The sequence below is a fragment of the Nycticebus coucang genome, chromosome 12 (genome assembly GCF_027406575.1).
Source record: "Nycticebus coucang isolate mNycCou1 chromosome 12, mNycCou1.pri, whole genome shotgun sequence".
NCBI classification, from domain to species: domain Eukaryota; kingdom Metazoa; phylum Chordata; class Mammalia; order Primates; family Lorisidae; genus Nycticebus; species Nycticebus coucang.
Genome location: NC_069791.1, coordinates 37,583,048 through 37,605,899, shown reverse-complemented (window position 1 = coordinate 37,605,899; position 22,852 = coordinate 37,583,048). Strand labels below are relative to the sequence as shown.

Below are 22,852 nucleotides of genomic sequence, written 5' to 3'. Positions count from 1 at the left end.
AAGGGGAAGGAGACTGAGGACGCGCACGCAGGGGAACTTTCCTGGTGATGGAAATGTTTCGTATCTTGGATACATGGTGATTTGTCAAACGTGAACAGTACGTTTTAAAACAGATGAATTGTATTGAATGTAAATTACACCTAACAGCTTAAAAAATGTTAAGTCTACATGCATACTAGGTACTAATATGGATGGGAAGGGATGTGATGCAAGGAAGAGAAAGCCAGGAATAAAGTAAAACTATTCTATTTAAAAACAGTACATAGGATCCCATTTATGCATTTATGAAAAATTCTATGCATGTAAAAAAACTTTGCCAACTCTCCAGTACTGCCGTATTCCAATCCAATACTTACATGCTTGCCATGTTCAAATTCAGGGGCTGAGCAGAAGATGGAAGCCAGATGCTAATGTTTTATGGAAGAGTGGAGGAGGGGGAAGTGGGACAGTGGGTTTAGCAAACTAAACCCAAGCAATTCTTGCTTAAACTGGGTAGTTTACCTTTGGAGCAGCAGTGAAGGATAGGCGTTCTAAATACTGCAACTGGCCTCAGTATTTTCAAAACGGTTAAGTCCCAACATGTTCATTTCAGCTCGTCGTGTTTCTCGGGGAATTCATACTCAACAGCCGCAGCTCTTGGGGCACAGGGTGACATCAGTCCTTCTGGAAGGAGCCAATTTTGACCTGGGATGATTAAAGACAACCCGTAGGAGCAAACAAGCAGCAAGTCCTGTGGTTACAGAGATTCCAACTTTGACAGAAATCAGTCAGGGTTTCCCGTGAGTATACAATTGTTCATACTAACGCAGAGATAATGCTGTCCTGCTTGTTTTATGGGTTGTCCTAAGTCCACAGGGCATAGCCCAAAACAAGCACTAAATTAGTGATAGCTACATTCTCTTCCTTTGCCTTGAACAGAGTTTGGAACATACTATGCAATCATAAAGTAGTTGCTGGATAGATAAATGAATAGGCTTGAGTGGATGAATGAATAAACCTATGAACAAATAGCCAATTCCAGTGAATTATTTTTCCTGAGCTCAAATACTATCTCCTTGGGGAAGCCACCTCCGTTCCAAACTACATGCACATTTTTCTCACTTACTAGCTTTAAGGCCAGCCTGTTTGAATCTTGGCTCTGTTTGTACCTTTGGGCAATTTACCCAAAACTCCTTACTCAGCTAACTCAACTATAAAATGATGTTTAAAGCTTCAATAAGAACTAAAAGAGTTAATACAAAAATATCTTTGACTTGCAGAGTAAGCATTTGATAAATATTAGTAATTGTTAAAATAGCACATACTACATTTTACAAATTATTTACTTGTGTAGCCACTGACTGTTAAGTTCTATGAAAGCAAGAACATAATGTGTATTTTGTTTACTGCCTAAAACTGTGCCCTGCAATCAGGCATTCAATAAATAGTTGAACGAATACCTATCCACCCCCAAACAATAAAAGTGCCATAATTTCTTATACACACACATATGTATCTTTAAAATCAAGTCCAGACCTTTGTGTATAGAGGTGTTCAACAGATAGATATTTGCTGACTGACAGAATGAATGGAGATTATCAGAAAGTGATTCGGAAAACTGACAGTACTAGTTCATGGAAGCAAAAAGATTTAGCAATATTCCAGTTTATAAACTTTTTATTTAAAAAATAAAATTATAAACAAAATACAGAAAAATATTGACACCTGTAGATAACAAGAAAATGATTTTTAATCTTGAGGACAATCTTTGTTGTCCTGGGAGAACAAAATCATGAGTTTTATAAAGAAACTGTATTGTGCCAAGGAGGAAAATAATATGGAAGGTTCATTTACAATGGGCATTTGGCGTTGACAGAAAAAGTATTTCTATTATACATTCAACATTTTGCAGCATATTTACATTCAAGTTACATTTTCAAATTCTATGCCAAATACAGTCTAAGTCACCATCAAAAATCCCTAAGATTATTACTAAATTTCTCTTTACTTAGTAGTATAATTTTATGAAAAAATAATTTTTGTTCCTACTAGATCAATTGTATTTTTACTCCTTCAACACAGTTCACTGACATTTTCTTTCCAGATGAAGCCAAGCCTCTTCTAGACAAATTCAATACTAACTCAAATGTAGCCAGTTTAATTTTTTCCTCCCTCCTTAGAGATATTAAAACTTTCAATCAAAGGACACTGGCTATGATAAATTACTTTTTCTTTTATGTACTAGCATGTAGTATGGATAAGAGTTGCAGAATTCTAACTTCTTTTCAAATGATGGCTGAAGCACTTTTCTCTTTCAGTTGTTACTGAATTCTCCATCAAAATAAAAAACACATTAAGAAACCCACAAAGTCATTTTCTAAAAATGTTTCTCCATTTTCCCTATATGTTTCTCAAATCAGGCTGCTTACTAATTAACAACTTGTGAATTTCCTGCTTAGTTTTTATAAGTTAAGCTAGGGTAGCTATCCTACTTTCCTGATAATCTTCCCATTTCATCTTTTAAATTATGATTTTATTAAAATCAACATAAATTATAAATAGCTTCCATCTTTGCTACAGTTCTCTTAGATATTTATCTCAACTTAGTGAAGGGTTAAGATTCCAAGGGCCTGTCTCTCTAGACTAGGCAAACCAAGTGTCAAGCATCAAGATTAGAGGAGTCTCGTGCCTCCAAGAGACTCCAGACAAATCAAATCTACTCGATTCTTAATTATCTTAAATTAAGTTCAATGTTAAGTCTACAAAGGTAATTAATGACTAAACAATGAAGACAGATGAATTTTGTTTGGTTGAGCTCTTTCTTTCTATTATCTTCAGGTTGTAACTTCTCCTTCAGTACATGATGGCTGGCAGTTGGCAGTAGGCTGCTGAGTTGATACCACTTCTAAGTCAGATTCACGAACAAAGACCACTGCATCACCACTTACGTTTATAAGACACTGTGCCTATAAGAACAACACACAGAACCAGTTCAATTACACTCAACAACATGCTCATGCTCTTCTTTACACAAGGGAAGTGTTGGTTGTACAGCCCAAAAAACACAAAAAGCACTCCTACCAAAGCTCTTATAAATCATTAGGATAAAGACAGACAACCCAAAAGAGAAAACAAGAAAAGGATAAGAGGCAGCTCGCAGAAAAGGAAACACAAAAAGCCTATCTGAAAAAAAATTTTTTTAAATATTTTTATATGTTCATATGAAAAAATATTCAAGCCCACTATTTATCAGAGACATACAAATTAAAATGGCAATGAGGAATCGTTTCATGTATACTGGGGGAAAAAATGTCAAGAGTTGGATATTACCCAGTGTTGGCAAAAACATGAGACAAGAGCAACGCACTTGACACTGCTGGGGAAGTGCAACCACTTTGGAAAGCAATTTGTAAATATCTCCTAAAGCAGAAAAAGAACACACTCTATAATCCACCACCAATTACGCACACACAATGCTAAAAAAATGTGAACACATTTTAAAGGAAAAAACTGTATTAAAATTGCAATAGTCAATATATACCAATATAAAGATGAATACAAGGTCACATTTGAGCACCTCTTCTAATAGCAGAAGTCAAAAGTGACTCAAGTATTTCAATTTTAACAGTTTCTTTTCCTTTCTTAAAGTGTGTGTACATTTCTTTGGCACACTATGTACGTGTGCATGTATTCCCTAGAGAATCTTGCACATGTGCATACGAAGATTAATACAGGACTTCTCACTGCAGCATGTTTATAACAGCAAAATACTGGCAACAACCTGACTACCCATCAAAAGGGAAATGAAAATAAACTGTGGAAAATTCATGCCTGAAATACTACAAAGAAATAAAAATAAATGACCTAACGCTCTATCAATATGGATAAATCTCCTATGTGTCATGATAAATTAATAAAAACAATTTGCAAAAAGATATGCATAATATGAAACCATTTATGTAATTATATAAATTTTAAAGGTGTGCAAACCAATCTCGATGGAGAACTTTGGCAGTATCTATGCAAAGTACTGCTTTGACCTACAATTCTGTTTCAGGGAATTTTCCCTACAGATATACTGGTGCTAATTGGCTATGTCTCACCACTTGTTTTTATAGCACAAATATTGACTGGTAACAAACTAAATGTCCATCCGTAGGGAACCAGTTAAAGAAGTTCTGACTGATCCATACCATGGAGTGTTACATGGTTGTAACTAACAATGAGGATGATCTTAACACCCCGAAATGAAACAACTGCCAAGAAAAACTAAAACTAAGTGAAAGAGTAATTTGAGGAATAGTGTGTACAATAATACTATCACTTATAATAAAAGGGGGAATAAAAGAATACGTGTATATTTTCTTATATATACATATCTAAAACCTCTGTCACATGCTCTTGAGTGTTACATTTCTAGAAATTATGTTTAAAAAAATGAATAATTTTAGTTGCATATGGGGAAGAAAACTGGCAGGAAAACAGGATAGGGACAGACTTTTCCATTTACACTCCTGAAATTCTGAACCATGTACTACTTATTAAGAACATTTTAAATATAAAGTAAAACCATAATTATTTATATAAAGGCATGCATAGGAATGATGACAAAATTGGACACTTCACTCAGTGGGGAGAAAACACAGGTCCACAGGGGCTTCAACCGCATTTCTAATATTTTATTTCTTAAGCTGAGTATTAGGGATAAGAGTGTTTATTAAGCAATTCTCTATACATTTTTTGTGTATATGCAAGATCTCAAATAAAAGTGAGAGACAAGCTAAAGGACATCAAGCACAACACCTGATAGAGGCACCACCCGTCAGTGGTGATCAGCACCTTATAGAGGCACCACCCATCAGTGGTGATCAGCACCTGATAGAGACACCCATCAGTGGTGATCAGCACCTGATAGAGACACCACCCGTCAGTGGTGATCAGCACCTGATAGAGACACCACCCGTCAGTGGTGATCAGCACCTGATAGAGGCACCACCCGTCAGTGGTGATCAGCACCTGATAGAGACACCCATCAGTGGTGATCAGCACCTGATAAGAGACACCACCCATCAGTGGTGATCAGCACCTGATAGAGACACCACCCATCAGTGGTGATCAGCACCTGATAGAGACACCCATCAGTGGTGATCAGCACCTGATAGAGGCACCCATCAGTGGTGATCAGCACCTGATAGAGGCACCCATCAGTGGTGATCAGCACCTGATAGAGGCACCCATCAGTGGTGATCAGCACCTTATAGAGGCACCCGTCAGTGGTGATCAGCACCTGATAGAGGCACCCGTCAGTGGTGATCAGCACCTTATAGAGGCACCCGTCAGTGGTGATCAGCACCTGATAGAGGCACCCGTCAGTGGTGATCAGCACCTGATAGAGGCACCCGTCAGTGGTGATCAGCACCTGATAGAGGCACCCGTCAGTGGTGATCAGCACCTGATAGAGGCACCCATCAGTGGTGATCAGCACCTGATAGGGGCACCCGTCAGTGGTGATCAGCCATGGACAGTTAGTAATTGGGCATACAGACAGGGGGCTGGTGGTGAAAAGGCCCATAGCATTTGGAACCAAAGAAATCTAATTTTATCCTAGCTTTTCTGTTTATAGCCTCATACCAAGCACTTGAGTTCTCTAAGCCTCAGTTTTTCACCTACAAAACAGAGTTAACATCAACACAAAGATCTGGAAGTGAAAAAAAGGCACAGTGCATGTGGAAAATGAAACAATGCAATATACACAAAGAACAGGGTATCTGTTAGGCATGCTGGGAAGCAAGACAGGAGTCTGCAAAGGCAGGATGACCCTGCACCTGAAAGTGTGGAACATCTTGTATGACAGATTACGAAGCAGGAGTTTTACCCAGTAAGAAGTCATTAAAGACTTTTAAGCATTTAAAAGACAGTAACAGCTTTCACAGTACTTACCACCGAGCACTAAGCACATTACATATTTTAATTCTAATTCCCAGTTTGTATTCCAAATGTTACATATGAGGAAACTGAGGCACAAAAATAAGTTCTGTTCTGGATAAACTGATTTTGAGGCACTTGTCAAGGCACTGATTAGATTAACTAGTGAACAAATCATATAAATCCAATACCAGGAAAAAATCCAAAACTACGAATCTCAATCTCAAATACGAAATAACGGAACAAAAAAGAATCTTTTGAACAGAACTGGAAAAAAAATCCTATTATGTTAAATAAAATTATTACAAAGATGTGTCCAATTGAATGGGTTAATTTCAAGATCTACCAGATGCATTCTCTGTCACCAGAATACATCAAACTGTTCACAGCAAATAATCTGATTAGGATGCGCTTTGTCTGGTTTCTACTCTAAATCTACTTTCAAATTATCTCTGCTGAGGTAGTTCTCAGCCTCTCCTGGTTTTCCTACCTCTCCTTTCTGGCTCTTTTCTTCTTCTCCATGTACCTTTTTTGACCACTCTACACCATCTCCTTGGCTCCAAATCTTATCAATAAGCAGATACCAAATACAGAAAGAACTTCAGTCTAGAAATCTCACTAAGCTCTAGATATGAGGCAACTATCTATCAAAAATTCTCCTAGGATGTTTCATGGGTTCCCTTGCCCTGTAACTTGTGTCAGTCATTGCTAAAATGTATCAGAATGTTATAGTGTAGTTTTACCATTTTTCTTCTTCAGCATCTATTAATGAAGTACATTATGCCCTGAGTAACAAAAATGTCCATCAAAAAAGGCTGAAAAGGATTTAGTAAATAAAATGTACTTCTGATGAAATTTATTAAACCTAATGATTCCGAAATAAAGCTAAAACTAGCCAGGTGTGGGGGCATGTGCCTGCAGTCCCAGCAACTCAAGAGGCTGAAGTAGGAGGATCACTTGAGTCCAGGAGTTGGAGTCTAGTCTTGGCAACTTAGGGAGACCTCCAGCTTGTAAAAATAAATACATTAAGCTAAAACTATTTTGAATTTCTATAATGTCTTTTCAAACTGCTTACATTTTATAACAGCATCTCACTTTCACTATAAGTTTTATCAATGAAAAAACAAGAGTACTAAGAATTTAAATGATTTGTCTTCAATTACAACTATCTAGCTATAAAGCTGGGAGCAAAATCCATACATACACACACCTACTCCTTCTTACTCCTACTCATATGATGAGTAATCAGCTTAGATGAGAACTTCTTAAACTCTGCCTATGCTGAAATACTGATCCCAACCCACACCTCCCAGCCCTCAGGGGAAGACTTTGGGCCAGAAACCCAGGGCCAATTACCACCCGTTACAAGTCAGGCTTTATGTATCCCAAAGCCCCAACAAAAAGATGGTAGAATCAATAACTCAGAAGCGGAAATTCCAGAAATGGTTAAGAATAACAGTAGTTCTTCCTTGATGTGAGAACTGAATATAAGCTGTATATGACCATGGTGATGAATGAATTCATTATAGTATGTTTTAATGATAAGACCATGGTGATGAATGAATTCATTATAGTATGTTTTTTTTTTTTTTTTTTTTTTTTTTTTGTAGAGACAGAGTCTCACTTTATCACCCTCGGTAGAGTGCCATGGCATCACACAGCTAACAGCAACCTCCAATTCCTGGGCTTAAGCGATTCTCTTGCGTCAGCCTCCCGAGTAGCTGGGACTACAGGCACCCGCCACAACGCCCAGCTATTTTTTGGTTTGCAGTTCAGCCGGGGCCGGGTTTGAACCCGCCACCTTCGGTATATGGGGCCGGCGCCCTACCGACTGAGCCACAGGTGCCACCCCCATTATAGTATGTTTTAATCGTCTAGAATCACACACTGATGAAGAGATATTCTCTTCTGGAGGAGGTTTGGAGTGAAGAGGCCACGAAAGAAATTCTCAGTTTCCCCCAGAGATCTGCAACTGCATCTCACCTGGTTTTTGTTTGGATTCTCCATGAAGACACACTGCTTCATTATGTAGGAGACAACAGCATTCCCTCCTAGCGCAGCCACATGAGCTCTCACCATGGCAAACACTTCAGCAATGAAAGCATGGAGAAAACCACTGACTCCTCCTTCCTGAAGAACAAGGTAAAGGCACAAGAAATCTGTACTGTATGAACATATACAAAATGTCAAAGAATACATTATACATTAAAACATCCTATATTATCTTCACATGACGATGATCGTTTAAATTTCCTTTATAATGGGGATTTATTGCATGAACAAATACAACCATCTTTACTAAACGTGTCTGGACAGGGATTTACTGTACTTTACGGGATGATAAAACTGGAGCTCAGGGAAATTTTAACTTGCATATGACTATGATCACACAGCTAGTAAGTAAATGGCACAGCAAGAATTCAAATTGTGCCTCTATTCTCAACATCTCTATCAGATCCTGCTCATCACTGTTACAATAAATTGATGATAAAAGTGAACAAAACTTCACTGCTATCCACATACCTCACTCTGAACCATCATTACGTGTGCCTTTTTTTTTTTTTTTCAGTTTCTCATATGTACACGTTCTTTTCCTGCCTCAGGGTACCTGTTGTTCCTGAAGACACCTCATCCAATTTTCAAAAAGGGCAACTCTTACTCAATCCTGTAGGTCCCACCTTATACAAAACCTCCGCAGAGATTCTCACCCTAACTTTCAAATCTAGATTAAGTCCCCCAGTTATATTCTCTGATTGTCACTGTCTGCCTTCTTTATAGTACTTCCTCTCACTAGTAGTTACACTGGCAAGTACATACTAATTCTGTGATTATTTGTTTAATGTCTGCCATACTCCAACTCCACTAGACTGTAAACTCCATCAGGTCAGGGACTGCATCTGTTTTGTACACAACTATCCATTAACACCTAGTTCAAGAGATGCATATAAATATTCCATACATAACTGTTAGAGAATAAAATCTAGTAGTTCAGAGAATTTTTCCATGTTCAAAAACAAGCAAAACAGAAACCAAAGATTAGTCAATATCTTAATGTGTTTATGTATACAACCTAAGTTTCTACAAATTCTATTGGAGGTTATTCATAGTCTAGGAGAGTGGTTCTCAACCTGTGGGTCGCGACCCCTTTGGGGGTGGAATGACCCTTTCATAGGGGTCGTCTAAGAACATCCTGCATATCAGATATTTACATTACAATTCATAATAGTAGCAAAATTACAGTTGTGAAGTAGCAACAAAAATAATTTTATGGTTGGGGGTCACCACAACACGAGGAACTGTATTAAAGGGCCGTGGCATTAGGAAGGTTGAGAACCATTCAGTCTAAGAGAAAATTTCCAGCTTTAAACTGTCATTTATAGGACACGAAAATGTGAGAAAAGCATTTAGATTACAACTTTCTGAAATGCCAGAGGATCCTACATATAATCTTGTATAAGTGTTTCTTTTTGGGGGGGGGGGGGATTATGATTTTGGCACCTGGACAGTGACTTTTTTCTTTTTTTTTTTCTTTTTGTCATCAAAGAACTAAGAGAATTGTTTCGGCCTGTTTGCAACTTAATCACAACTAAGTCCATTTTTCTCTTTTATCAGTTTCTTCCTCCCTATTACATCATAAGCTTCAGAGGGTTACTTTATAAAACATTAAGAGACTCTAAGAAAATCACTCATCACACAATGAATCCACTTGGAATTTGTGCCATACATACTGAGAATAGTACAAATCTCTGTTAAAGGGAAATCTACCATGAAGCAGTATTTTGAGGTATAGGAGCTTATGCAGTAGAGAAAACTTAGGAAATAAAATTCAGTAGTTTCAAAAAAGTACAATCATCATGTGATACCAAGAGAACTATAAAAACTTAATCCACATCCCAGGCCGCCTTCTCACACTAAGACTTCTCCATCAAACTTAAATCACCTTAAAAGTTATCTATTTTAATTCTCTATTGAAAGGTTTGAGAATATCTTGACAGTTTATTCTCCAGAGCAACACAATTAGAGTATGAATTAAAAAACTAATTGTCTTAAAGGAAACATCTAATTTATTAATCTGTCAGAAGGCATTCATTCACTTATACAAAAAGGAATTGTGTTTACTTTGTACCAGGCAGTGTGCCTGGGTGTAGGACAGTTGAGAATGATATTAAAGATAGTAAGCAGCCTGAAATTGCTAAGAAAGCACAGAAACATTGCTAGTAACGATGGGGGGAAAAGGCACAGTTAATTCATCTTTATAATGAATATACTTTTTAAAAATATAAACTGCTAAAGTAAAATCTGAAGAGATTATTGCATTTCATACCTCAGTAATTTTAAAATTCCCCTGTTCACAAGATTAATCTGCTTAGCAGCTGTATTCCATAAGATACAATATAAATATTAAATATAATTTTTCTTCTTAAGTATAAATTTCCATGTTATAAAAGAAATAATGGGCTGGCTAATTCGGAACTGTAACCACATCAAGTAAAATATTATAACTTCTGTCATTTAAAAAACAAATTAAAGTTTAATGATGCCAAGTGTGAGATAAGAGTTTAAAGAAATGGCACTATCTTATACTGCTGGAGAGAGTGAAAAATAAGTAGCCTCACTCCTTTTTCAGAGGAGCTAAATTATATATGATATCTCCATAGACACTTTACTTATAGTTTCCTACTATTTCTAAATGTGACCCCTTACAACTTGCTATTTAAATACATCTCAGGCAAAATAACTACTAAGAAAATGAAACTGTTCTTTCAGGATTATTTTAAACCCTTATCAAACATAAAGATTTATTTGTTTTATTTACTCTACCATGGGGATCTAGGATTTCTTTCTTTTTTTGAGACAGAGTCTTACTTCGTCACCCTCGGTAGAGTGCTGTGGTGTCATAGCTCACAAGCAACCTCAAACTCTTGGGCTCAAGTGATGCTCTTGCCTCAGTCTATCAAGTAGCTGAGAGTATAGGTGCCCGCCACAATGCCCAGCTAGCTATTTTTAGAGACAAGGTCTAGCTCTGGCTCAGTGGTCTCGAACCTGTGAGCTCGGCCTCCCAGAGTGCTAGGATTATAGGTGTGAGCCATCATGCCTGGCCTTCTAACCATAGTTTTAAACATAATACAACTATTGTGATAATACTAGATATTATACAAAATAAGTATAACCTAGAATCAATTTTGATTAAAATATCAATAAATATAAATACAGTATAGATTAAAGTTATTTTGGCAAAAAAATAATTTGAAACTTATTTGGTTTTGTTACTAAATTTTCGATCAGAGAAAATGCAAAAAAGGAAAATCTCTATAAAATTACCTCACGAAGAGAAGTGGTTTCCCGAATAAAAAACATGTTGATAATCCCAAGATATTTTGTTATTTTTGCTCCAGGAATGAAAGAAAGAGGTGTCATCTTAACAACTCCAACTGTGGAATTTGCACAAGGTGGAGCAGAACGATTCCGGAAATTCCCTTCACCCATTGGACTTGCTTTTTCAACTGTCACAGCTACAATTAGAGAAAAAGGAGAAAACATTAAGAGCAGATGCTGGTAACTTGATTATTCTCTAAGGTTTCCAAATAAGTGGTGACAACATTCAGCTGCTTGTGAGGCTAAGCCATGGAATGAGAGAAAAGAAATTATCATGCACTGCATGCAATTACAAAAGGGAGAGAAAGAAAAATATAAGAGGAGATGAGATGCTGGAATGGAATTCGTTTGGAAGAAAAATGGCATTCCTGCAAAAGAAAATGTTGATGCAGTACAGCTACACACACAAAATGATTGGTTATAAAGTGAAGGAAAAGAAAAAGCGGCAGAGCATTAAAATTATCTGCTGTAGAAACAAATTATTACAAGGAGAGTGTGAAAGTTGTTGTATTTCCCAGTACAGTTTTCCATCTTTGTCAGACAACTTCATCATTGTCAACTTGTAGATAAACCTTATGTTACCTACTTGTAATAGATTTCCTTTCCAAGCATTTTTGATTAAAAAACTCTTACTTTAAAAAACCTAACAAATGACCTTGGCTACCTAAAAGTTGATTGTTTATAAAGTAACAAATAATAGCTACTACTTAATGAATAACTACCATAAGCCAGACATATATATATACACTAATACATACATATTTATACATATTTCTAATCCTTGCAACCAGCAACATAGGTTATTATCATGCTCATTTTGTGCATGAGGAAAATGAGACTTACAGAGAAGTTAAACAGTTTGCCCAAGGTCACACAGCTATTAAAATGTCACTTCTAGGATTAAAACCAGATCTGACTGGTTCCATATCCCATGTTCATTCCTCTAACATTCCCTTTTAATGTACTAATGTACTACAAACTCTTTTATTCAAATATATTTACCTCAAAATCTATCAAAACACATGGGGTATAAAGAACATAACTACTGATCTGATTCTAGCAGTAAAAATTAACTACTTTCTCTCCAGAAATACTTTTTTCATTTAGCCCTCTGGATACCACACTGAATAAACTGATAGATGCCATCTGATAGATGCCATATGCTGAATAGTACCTTGGGTCCTGGAAGAATATCTCTTCAATAAGAGAGCTGGTGATTTCCTTCCATCTAGAAGGATATAATATCTATTTATATACTTTTACGAATACCTTCACAAAAAGTAAAATTTAAAAAACACAATTCTATAGTTAAAATTAATTAAAATCCAAAGGACTTTCAATAACTTTTCCTAAATGACCATTAGAGTCTGCAGCTTTCACACTCCAATACATGATGGATTGGCAATGTTATTACTGGGTAATGGGGTCTAGCCTTCACCACTGGGAAATCAGAGATATGCTTCTCAGATCATCATAATGTGGTAGAAACATCCGCCTACTTGTCTTAATTGATCCACGCCTTATGGTCTGAGCTTTCAGTTTAATGAGCTCTATCCAGCTGCTGCATCTGTCTGCAAAGGAACTGTAATCAACTGACGTTGCTGAAAACACAGACAGAAAACAAAAGAAAAAACAAGGAAAAAATATGGATGACGTCTCTTACTCGTCTTAACACTCCTTCCGATGATGTAATTTAACTGTAACTTAGAAAAAGAATGGTCCTTTTCAAATCAGATGAGAGACAGTAAAGAGTCAAGCTTTAGAGACACTGATTTGTCCAAAACCAAGTTCTCAGTGAGCTGGCTGAGCGTTTCTGGTGATGTAATTGTAAGTGGTCTCTTAGGGAGAGCAAAAGTGGGGTCAAATTTAAATATCAACAAAAGGACCACAAACTGTGCTTTGAATGACTTTATTTCCCATTCTTTCAAATTTATTTGAAATATTTTATTTATAATATTTCAATTATAAATATTCTCTTCCCTATTTTTATCCTAAAATTAAAAAACAAAAATGAGAATCAAATGTTAAAAAATATATGGAAAAAAAATCACTAGTTGACTTATTTGTTATTAAAATATCTTCTTTCTACCATTAATAACAGGAAAACCAAAGGGTTATTTTTGTCAATATTTTGTTTCCATGTCTGATTTTTTTGGCAACAAAGCCTCTGACAATATGAAGGTTGGGGCAAGTGTGAGCCTAACAAGTTCCCCTTTTAAGAAGAGTAACTGTTTTTACTGCTAAGTTAAAAAGAAAATGTTAAAGAGGTAAAATTTTATTTTTAGAAAATGGTAAACTATTAAAATTCTAAAAATACTTAAAATATTAGTTTAATGTTTTTATTAAAGACCATATTCTACCTGTAATAAAGCCACATTTTGGTGTCTATTCCACTGTCCAGTGCATTTGTTTGATTTCTGTAATTTTATGCATCACGGAACTTGAATTTCACACCTTTGGTGACTATTTGCTTAATTAGACAAACTCACCTCTCTGTGCAGCTGGTATACCTGAGTTAGAACTTGCACTCTCCAGGTGTTCTAATAAGACAATATGAACAACATTAGCTTGGATGCTGAGTACAAGCCAGCATCTCTTCTTTGTTGGTTGTTAGTACCTTCTATAAGCCAGAATAGGAGGAATTCTTTATGGCTTCGTTGTAAAAGCAAACCAAACAGAAATATTTAGCTTTAAAATGCAATTTCCATTGATTGATAAAAGCTAGCTAAGTTCATAAATACCATGCCACGGAAAACTATTTTGCTTACTGTAACACAAAAAGTTTCAGAAACTTTATAGTCACAAGAAAATGAAAACACAGTAACAAATATTAGTAGGATGAAAGCAGGATGTGAGAAGACCAGGCAGAGAAAAGAGTCACTGTGTTAGGAAGAATACCTTTAATGAAATATGGAAGCAAAATGTTTTGGGGGGGCGCAGTAAAAGCCAGTGAGAATAAAGACATTACAGACAAGGTAATGATTGATGCTTCACAGATCAACACAAGCTGCTTCCTAGTCTTAACCCTCCTGCTCATCACCAAAAATCTTTGTTCAAGGATTCCACTATCAACAGCTCCCTCTAGTGGTACCAAGATTTCGTGGAACTAAAAAGTGACTGATCCCTACAGAAATAACAAGGAATCCCAAACTAAGTTCATTCAATTTCCAATAACCTCATGAAAGTAGCATCCTGAATTTTCTCTAATGTTCTATGTTTATTACAGGTATTTTTAAAAAGTATTTTACAAATTTAAATAGCACTATAAAAATCTTCATAATCTATTAGTTATGAACATAATAATGTTCATGCTCTACCCACATTAACATCATTTGAAATTTTGTTTCAAAGAATTTTGTAAATGAAAAAATAGCGCTGACAATTTAGAAATAACCCACGGGAAACACTGAGAATAACTCCAGTCAGTTAAAAAATTGTAAACTAAGTAAACACGAGAGCTGTCTGGAAAATATCCAGCCATATATGTCACTATTTTTCACATTACATGACGGGATACTTTCTGGACATCCCTCATATATTTACTCATTATTTGATTGTGTCTCCACTGTGTTGATTGTTTTGGTAAAATTCAGAAATTAATAAAAGTTAAACTTTTCAAAAACATTATTTGTACATAATGTTTCTGCTTATTGGGGCAATGGAAGCATCTTCCCCCATTCCCTGAGATTTTCATAAAACAAGTGACCCACTAGCTAATACTGGAAAGTGTACAATGGCTGACATTCCTGAAAGCTGATAAATAAAAGATCACAAGGTGGGGTCCATAAAGTGCCCATGAAAGTAGGCTCTCACAGGCTCTACCCCAGGCTCTCACATGTCTTTTGCAATATAGATTTTGTGGATGTAGAGTTATAGAAAGTATAGTTGGGCATTAAGAACTCTGTGAAATTTTTTTAAATGCAGGGAAGGAGGAATAGCTAAAAATTTTCTGAAAATCACTAAGATGATATCCTCTTCTGGACCTTGATATTATCTGGATAATATAGAATTCCCTACTAGCAACTGTATATGATTTCAATAGCAAATGTAAATAGAAAGAGATTCTGTAAACTTAAGCTATACCAAGTGGGAAAAAAACAAGAAAAAACAAAAAAACAATGATCTGAAAAATATTTGTATTTTTTAAAAAATGATGAACAAGGTATTTTTGCAAAAATAAGCTGTTAAAAGTATCTGCCTCTCTGCACTTGAATTAAAATGTGAAAATACAAAGTTTTTGGAGATATTCTTCAGGGACAGGTGGAGAGAGAAGATTTTTAATCACACTTAAGAAAAACAGGTTCTTCTTCTAACACACTTGTGTGATCTTACTTTTTCTCTCAGAGAAAAGGCCCAAGAAGTCTAAAAGGCCCTCTAACCCTGGCAACAGATGAACACACCGCCACCTCAAACGGGCCTGAATACCTCAAATGTCTACTGACCTTAAACCTTCACTCCCTCGGCTTCTGCTGAGTATAATTTGGCTTTCAGGTAACAAATGGGCTTTTCAAAAGAGAAGGTGCTACAACATAAGCAGCCTACTAGCTCACTGACAAACTGCTAATTCTGGTTGTAAAGAACTAAACAAACATCCATGCAATCCCTAGGCCAGTATGAAATAAAGGACAACAGATTTCATTATTCAAGGGTAGATAGCTCACTGAAAGTTCTTCAGGCTTGACTGAGGAGTTAATGCTCAGTTGTGCCATTTGTGTGTCTATGTGGAAGGTTTCATAGTAACACACACTTTAAGTTAGATGCCTAGCTGTGAAGAGAGTCTTGACCAAGCCATGTAGGAGTTTATTTCTCTTAAAATTTGCTTCCCCATATAATGCAAGAAAGAGATTATTTTTTTAAAGTCACCATTAGGCAATAACCTTGCTACCCCCAAATAAATGATCCTAGAAACTTAGCAAAGCAAATAGGAGGACGGTTTTATTATTCCCTTAGAGCACTCTAGCAATATTTACCAAGCTGTGTCCAGCAATATGGGGAAGTTAAGAAACCCAGGTTAAAAGCAGCTTAGTGGAGGTAAGTCTACTGATGACAAAAAGGAGGACAACTTCTCCTTCAGCTAGACATTCTCCAATGCTTCTGAAGTTTGAGAGTTTTCCATTCTCCTAAATATTAATAATTTGTCTTAACCCATACAAAGGTATTGATTCACTGTTCTTATGTCTTGACATATGTCCCTCCACAACTCATGTTGAAATTTAACTGCCACTGTAATAGTACTGGAAGAAGTGATTAAGATAAAGGGCTTCATCCCCATGGGTGGGATTAGTGTCATTATAAAAGGGTAAGTTCAACCCCCCTTGCTCTCTTTTTGGCCTTCTGTCATGTGATGACACAGCAAGAACATCCTCATCGAATGCCAGTACCTTGAGACTGGACCTCCCAGCCTACAGAACTACGAGCCAATGCATTTCTGGTCTCACGTATTCTGTCATGGCAGCACCAAACTAAAACAGCTGCACTAAAGTTGTATACTCATCACTACCTCTTCCATCTATTCACTCTGTATCATTAGAATTTACAGACTGTCTTTGATCTGGATAATAAAAAAAATATTTGAGACAACCTTTCTTGACATCTTGAAAAAGTTATTAAAACTGAAAAAATTCCTAAGAATTTGGAAAAGATTCTTTGGCAGATTATAACATATGCAATCTGGAGTCTTTAAAATGTATGTTTTATTTCCCTATTTAAACATTCCCAGTTTAAGTTATTATGGTCAAAACTGGATTTTATGTTCCTTTAGGAATTTCTGTCAATCAGTAACGCATCGGTTAGTTATGCCATGTACCTTTGAAATCTGCCTTAATGACTGAGTCAAAGGTATCTAGACATTCAGTACAAATCTTATCCATAATGATATTCAAACATTTATAGACAGACAGTGAAATTGCCATAGTATAGTTATAAATTATTAAGGCACAGAGAAAGACAGAAATAGCTTCAATTTGGATAGTTCTCAAGGAAAAAACTGAACTGCAATATACAAGTAACACATACACTAAATGATGAAGACAATTAACGTCAACATTTGGTTCATTTAAGTTGCCAACTGTAGGTGTACAAAACACTAGGGGTCCAACAGGTGCCTTTCTTCTTCTTCAATCTCCTTGCAATTCCTGCTTCCATTTTGAGGCATCCACTCCACTACCCCTATCCTTTGTATCTTCTCTTCCACATAATCCCTCCTTTCTATCAGTAACCCAATTCAATTTTTCTCTGCTTATTATTCCCACTTTCTCTGACTCTGAATTTCACTGTCCTTTACTGCCTTAAAGAAGCTACAGAGAAAGATTATCCTTACTTCTCCGGCAATTCTGTTTCTTTCATTCCTTCTTACTTCTGGATGAGTTTTTCACACATTTTCCCCTAGTCTCTATTTTCCTCACTCTGTCCCCCCTCCACATCTTTCTCCTTTCAGGACATGCCATTAATTCTTTGATCATCCAGTAACACGGAGAACTTTGGACAGTTTTTAATTATTGCTACCATTTGGTCACAGTGACAAAATACACTAAAAAAATAAAATAAAATAAAGAACCGTCCATGCAATGAATTGTTAATGTGCCAAGACACTTCCAGTTAGTATAAAGAATTATAAATTGTAAGATTTTAAACCATTAGTTGACAGGAAATATAAAAAGCTAACTTTTTATAGATTTCTAATTGTTAGTTTAAAATTATGTTAGGTAATTCATTAAATTGAAACAGTTAAACTATTTTTTAAAATTACATCTGGTTTAACAACAACAAAACCAAAAGTAATTCTTACAGTCTCCAGTAAAATAAAGATAAAAACTTAGAGCGTGAGGCCAAGGCAGGAGATTACTTGAGATCAGGGGTTCCAGACCAGCCTGAACAAGTACAAGACTTTGTCTCTATAAAAAATGGAGAAATTGCTGGGCACAGTGATGCACACCTGTAGTTCCAGCTATCCAGGAGGCTGCAGCGGGAGGATCTCTCGAGTCTAGGAGTTTGAGGTTGTAGTGAGCTATGAAGGCACTGCACTCTAGGTAGGGTGACAGAGTGAGACCCTGTCTTAAAAAAACAAAACAAAACAAAAAAAACCCTTCTGATGTGGACACCTAATTTTGGCATACAATATCTCAGTGGGTATAAGCCATGTATATTCTTTTATACTGAAATACAGATTTTAACCAATGCGCGCCACATTAATCAGTAGCAAATGTAATGAAAAGTAAAGTGTCGTCCTGCCAGCCTATAGCTTATGTCATTAATCATAAGGAAATCACCCCAGTATAAAGTAAAATGAAAGCAGAAAACAAGGTGGAGAGGGAATGGGAAGGGAGGGGAGGAGATGAGAGTGGAGGAGAGGGGAGGGGAGGAGAGGGGAGGGGAGGGGAGAAAGAAGAAAAAAGAAAAAGAAAGTTCCAGAAAGAATTTCATTGAATAGTATATAAAAACTAAAATTAACCTGATCAAACCTTTTTAAAGCCTTAAAACTATCAGTATTTTAATAAAAACTATTATCCTATTATAAAGTACTTGAAATATATTTAAAGTGGTATATTATTCTGTATGATTCACACACACTTTTCTAATCTAATTTTTGAAGCCCTACAAGATGGTAACTAATATTTCTAGATTTAGGCCTTTACATAGGCCTTTAAACATTTACCTAAAGTAATGTTAATCTTTTCCAGAAATTACATGCATAAATTCTTCAGATCAACTGTAGTCTATGAGAAAAATCTTACTGACTTGTTTTTAACTTTTAATCCAAGCTTCCCATTTTTGGTATATTTTCTCACTCTTTTTCTTATGCATATCATTTTTAAAGACTCTTGAAAACCATTTCAGAAAAAAATGAGGTGCGGATATTAATGATGAAGAAAAAAACTTTATGAAAGTGGTATAAAAAGTTTGCTATTTTTTTCCTCCTAACCCAACCTCAGAGGAACATATATGATTTATGTTTATGCCTCATCATCCCTGTTCCTCTATTCATCAAAGAATTTTGATGGCCTCCACATGCTAATATCCTTTAAGAAATTATTTAAGCTCAGCAACTTTTAATATTTCAAAATCAGAAAAATCAAGACAACTGGCAAGGTAACACCAAATCAAGCTTAAATTTCAGAAATACATCAAACAATTTAGTTACCTTGAAAAACAAATATAATAAAGAATGAAAGGAAAAAAACTGAACATGGATGGACAATTCAGGCCCAGGCTGACTCTGCACAGTGCATTAGGGTACATGTAATTGCAGCATTTCTTCATAAGACATTCACCCGTTTCAATAATACTGTATGCTCAAAAAGATAATGAAAGGTTTATCTACAAGTGAAAAGATGGAAGTATCAGTAAACATACTACTCTTGGAACTATTCTCCCTGTCGACAGAAAAGTAAAATAAAAATTTTAACAAATCCTATTTGTGGTAAGAACATGAAATATAAACTAGAATTCAAAGTTATTAAAATTAAAGAAAAAACTATCAGCTTAGCTAACCACATAACCAGTCAACAAAAACTATACATTTATTATTTGTCAGTATTAGTAGCTGACTTTCAAACCTCTTGTGGTTGTATATAAGAAAGCAGACAAGTCTTCTGAACATTTATTCCTAACACTCTTACCTTTCTTTCTTCTGCCTATTTCCTCTAATACACTACCCCTAAATTTACCAGATATTTCTATCCTCTATTCCAAGCCATCTATCATGTTAGAACACTCATTTATCCATTCATATTATAAAACTCTATTACCATAACATATTCTTTAGGCCTTTTCAAAATCCATCTTATCCTCAAATTTTCCAAAATATTTTGAGATAACTTTTAAAAATACATTTCACTCATGTCCTCCTGAAAAGACTTGTGGAAGCAACAACAATAAATAAACATGCAACATAAACCACAATATACAAATCACAGAACTATTTACAAAAAGGTACATATGTACTTTGAAGTGCTGACTGATGGTTTTAAAAATTATTCAAGAGAAAGCACATGGTTTTTGCAATTAAGCATTCTGTGTAAAACGTTTTACATATATTAGTATTAGACGTGATGATACTGACAATGATGATGATAACAATGTCATGACCTGATTCAGTGAAACCCTTTCTTTAAGTAAAACACATACAAAAGATCAACAGGTAAAAAATGCACTGAATTGAAGCTGATCTGGTTCAGAAGTAGGATCCAGAAACCTACCCTCTCACCCTCACCCTCCTCTGCTCCCTCTCACCCAGTCTCCCAGCAGGCCCTGAGGCACTTCTAACAAACCCCTAGAGTTTGGAGGAGAAGAATTTGAAAATTATTGGTTTAACTGATTACAAGTTTCTTGGAAGCATTTAACTTAATTACAAAAGTTCTGTGTGACCTCAGTACTAATTTAGCTTCTGATTTACTTTTCTAATAATATGAGTATGTTAATAATTGAAGAACCATAAACTTGAGAAACTCAAAGAATCACAGAATTTTAAAGGCTAGTGGGAATCTTAACCCTTTCATAACTTATGTGTGAGGAACTGAGGCTTAAAGAGGTTAAGAAATTGGCCCAAATTCTCACACCTCATCAGTGGCACAAATGAAGAAAGAACCCAAGTCTGTTGTATTTTTACCGCTTGGTCCCTTCTCCATTCTTCCCTAAAATGAGTTGCAAATATTTTTTAAGAACTATTCAAATATGACTTGTTCTGCTCAAATTCTTCTTTTCATGTTCTTTAGTTCACAAAGTATCACTTTACACAAAACATATGGATGACCACATAAATACTAGTTGTAATTACCTTTGAAAACACTTTGAATGCTATTGCAGACACGCACAGTCTGTGCAAATTGACAGAGTTTAAATCTAATCTGCAGAATTCAGTATTAATAACATGGCAAAACTGAACTGTTTATTAGGGACCCCAAATCCACAAATATCTACTCCTACACATTAGCAACTGGTCAAATCTTTCGTTGTTGATAAGGTTTCAGGGCATTTTTGTTGTTGTTTTTGTTCCTATTGCAGGATAAGGACAACGAAATGAACTTGCAAGTGACTTGGAACTAACTGTGCATAAACACAAGTTTCTGTATAAAGCAGGTGTTTAAAAAAAAAAACACTTGCTGTCTAGTAAGTTCAAGGAAGACTCCTGACACTTCTGCTCTCTGTTCTCTGGAAGATATATTTAATTCATAAATCTGAATTCAGATTACCTTTTGATTTGTCTATTCTTTCAAGGACATGGAGATATGCTACAACTCTCTATGGGGTTCTAAATTAGAATTTTAGACAAAAAGGAAAAAGAACAATAATTACTATGTTAGAAAGTTCAGAATCTGAAAGCAACTTACTTTTTACCCTCAAAATATGAGACATTATCTGTTTATCTACACAGATAGGCCTTACATCGATTTAGTAAAGATTCTATTGATGTATATACAAAGTAAATATAAAAACAATATATTCTTTATTATACACAATTTGGTATCAGATAAAATAATTAACAAGTAGGAATCATAAAATAATTTCACTCGTATTATAAATTGCAAAAATTAGAATAGCTAATGGTATATAAAACCAGTATATGGTGCCCCATGATTGCATTAATGTACACAGCTATGATTTAATAATAAAAAAAAAATTAGAATAGCTGATTTGATTTTAAGTAACATATGTGTCATTTCTCAAAATAAAAAATATTAGGAAAAAACACATACATCCAATATGTAATGCTACAAAATAAAGTACTATAATTCTGAGAACATACATAATAAAACTTACACTGAAATCAGATGATAAACGAAAAACAATACCTCCTACTTTTCACCAAAGATCATACAGCTCAAACTAGATTTACTGCTATTAAATTAATGGGCAATCATTCTGCATTTAAAAAAAGAATGGCCAAGTATATAACGATGTTCTTCAATATAGCCTAGGCACACAAAAGATAGGAAGTTCATCCTTCACTTGTATTACCCTCAATGAAAATCTCTCCATATATCTTCTGGTATAGCACAAGCATTCTGTTGCCTTCTAAAAATTTTGTGAAGGTTTGATTGTTGCTAGAAAAAATTTACCAGATATAATACAAAATCCAAATATACTATGTGTGAATCTAAGTCTTTGAAAATAAAACGTTAATACATTTGCAATATGAGAATGTACTATCATCTAAAAAAGTTACCTGGATAATTTATGATGAAACTACTTGAAAAATTAAAGTAAGCACAAGATTACTTTCTCCCCTTTATGAACATGAAGAAACATACAATGAGGGAATGAAGATTAAATCTTTGCCTCAAGGTTAAGATTGCCTATAATGAAAGTGAAAGGAACTGGGAACTAGAAGTTGTGTCTGCTTTTGCCCTTACTTAACCAACCTTTAGCTGGTGGAAAAGGGTGAGAAGGAAGTGAATCTGAACACAGTTCCAGTGGAAACTGCAGAAGTTCTTCATTATCTGTAGAGGCTAGAAAGGCAAGAAAAACATGAGTTTGAGTTTTTAATTAAGAATCTGTGATAACATGTATAAATATAAAATACATTAAAATATATAAAATATATACACATATATATATTCGCATTCCCAGTTCC

General features: G+C 35.3%; 1 protein-coding gene across 25 annotated transcripts in view; it reads right to left on the bottom strand.

Moving 5' to 3' along the window:
- Positions 1 to 1,644: 1,644 nt before the first annotated feature.
- The window catches only part of C2CD5 (C2 calcium dependent domain containing 5), a 97,170-nt gene continuing 75,962 nt past the window's right edge, over positions 1,645 to 22,852 (bottom strand). For 5 of the 25 annotated variants that reach the window (XM_053555575.1, XM_053555590.1, XM_053555580.1 and 2 more), the window contains 6 exons: positions 22,641 to 22,727; positions 13,770 to 13,820; positions 12,780 to 12,881; positions 11,227 to 11,417; positions 7,888 to 8,034; positions 1,645 to 2,945 (listed from right to left, as the gene is read on the bottom strand). In XM_053555575.1, coding sequence (XP_053411550.1) covers positions 2,814 to 2,945; positions 7,888 to 8,034; positions 11,227 to 11,417; positions 12,780 to 12,881; positions 13,770 to 13,820; positions 22,641 to 22,727 — 710 coding nt within the window. In that variant the 3' untranslated portion in view covers positions 1,645 to 2,813. Of the gene's footprint in view, positions 2,946 to 7,887; positions 8,035 to 11,226; positions 11,418 to 12,454; positions 12,509 to 12,779; positions 12,882 to 13,769; positions 13,821 to 18,214; positions 18,334 to 22,640; positions 22,728 to 22,852 lie in introns of those variants that run through there. The other 20 variants (XM_053555582.1, XM_053555576.1, XM_053555581.1 and 17 more) reach the window with 11 other exon arrangements.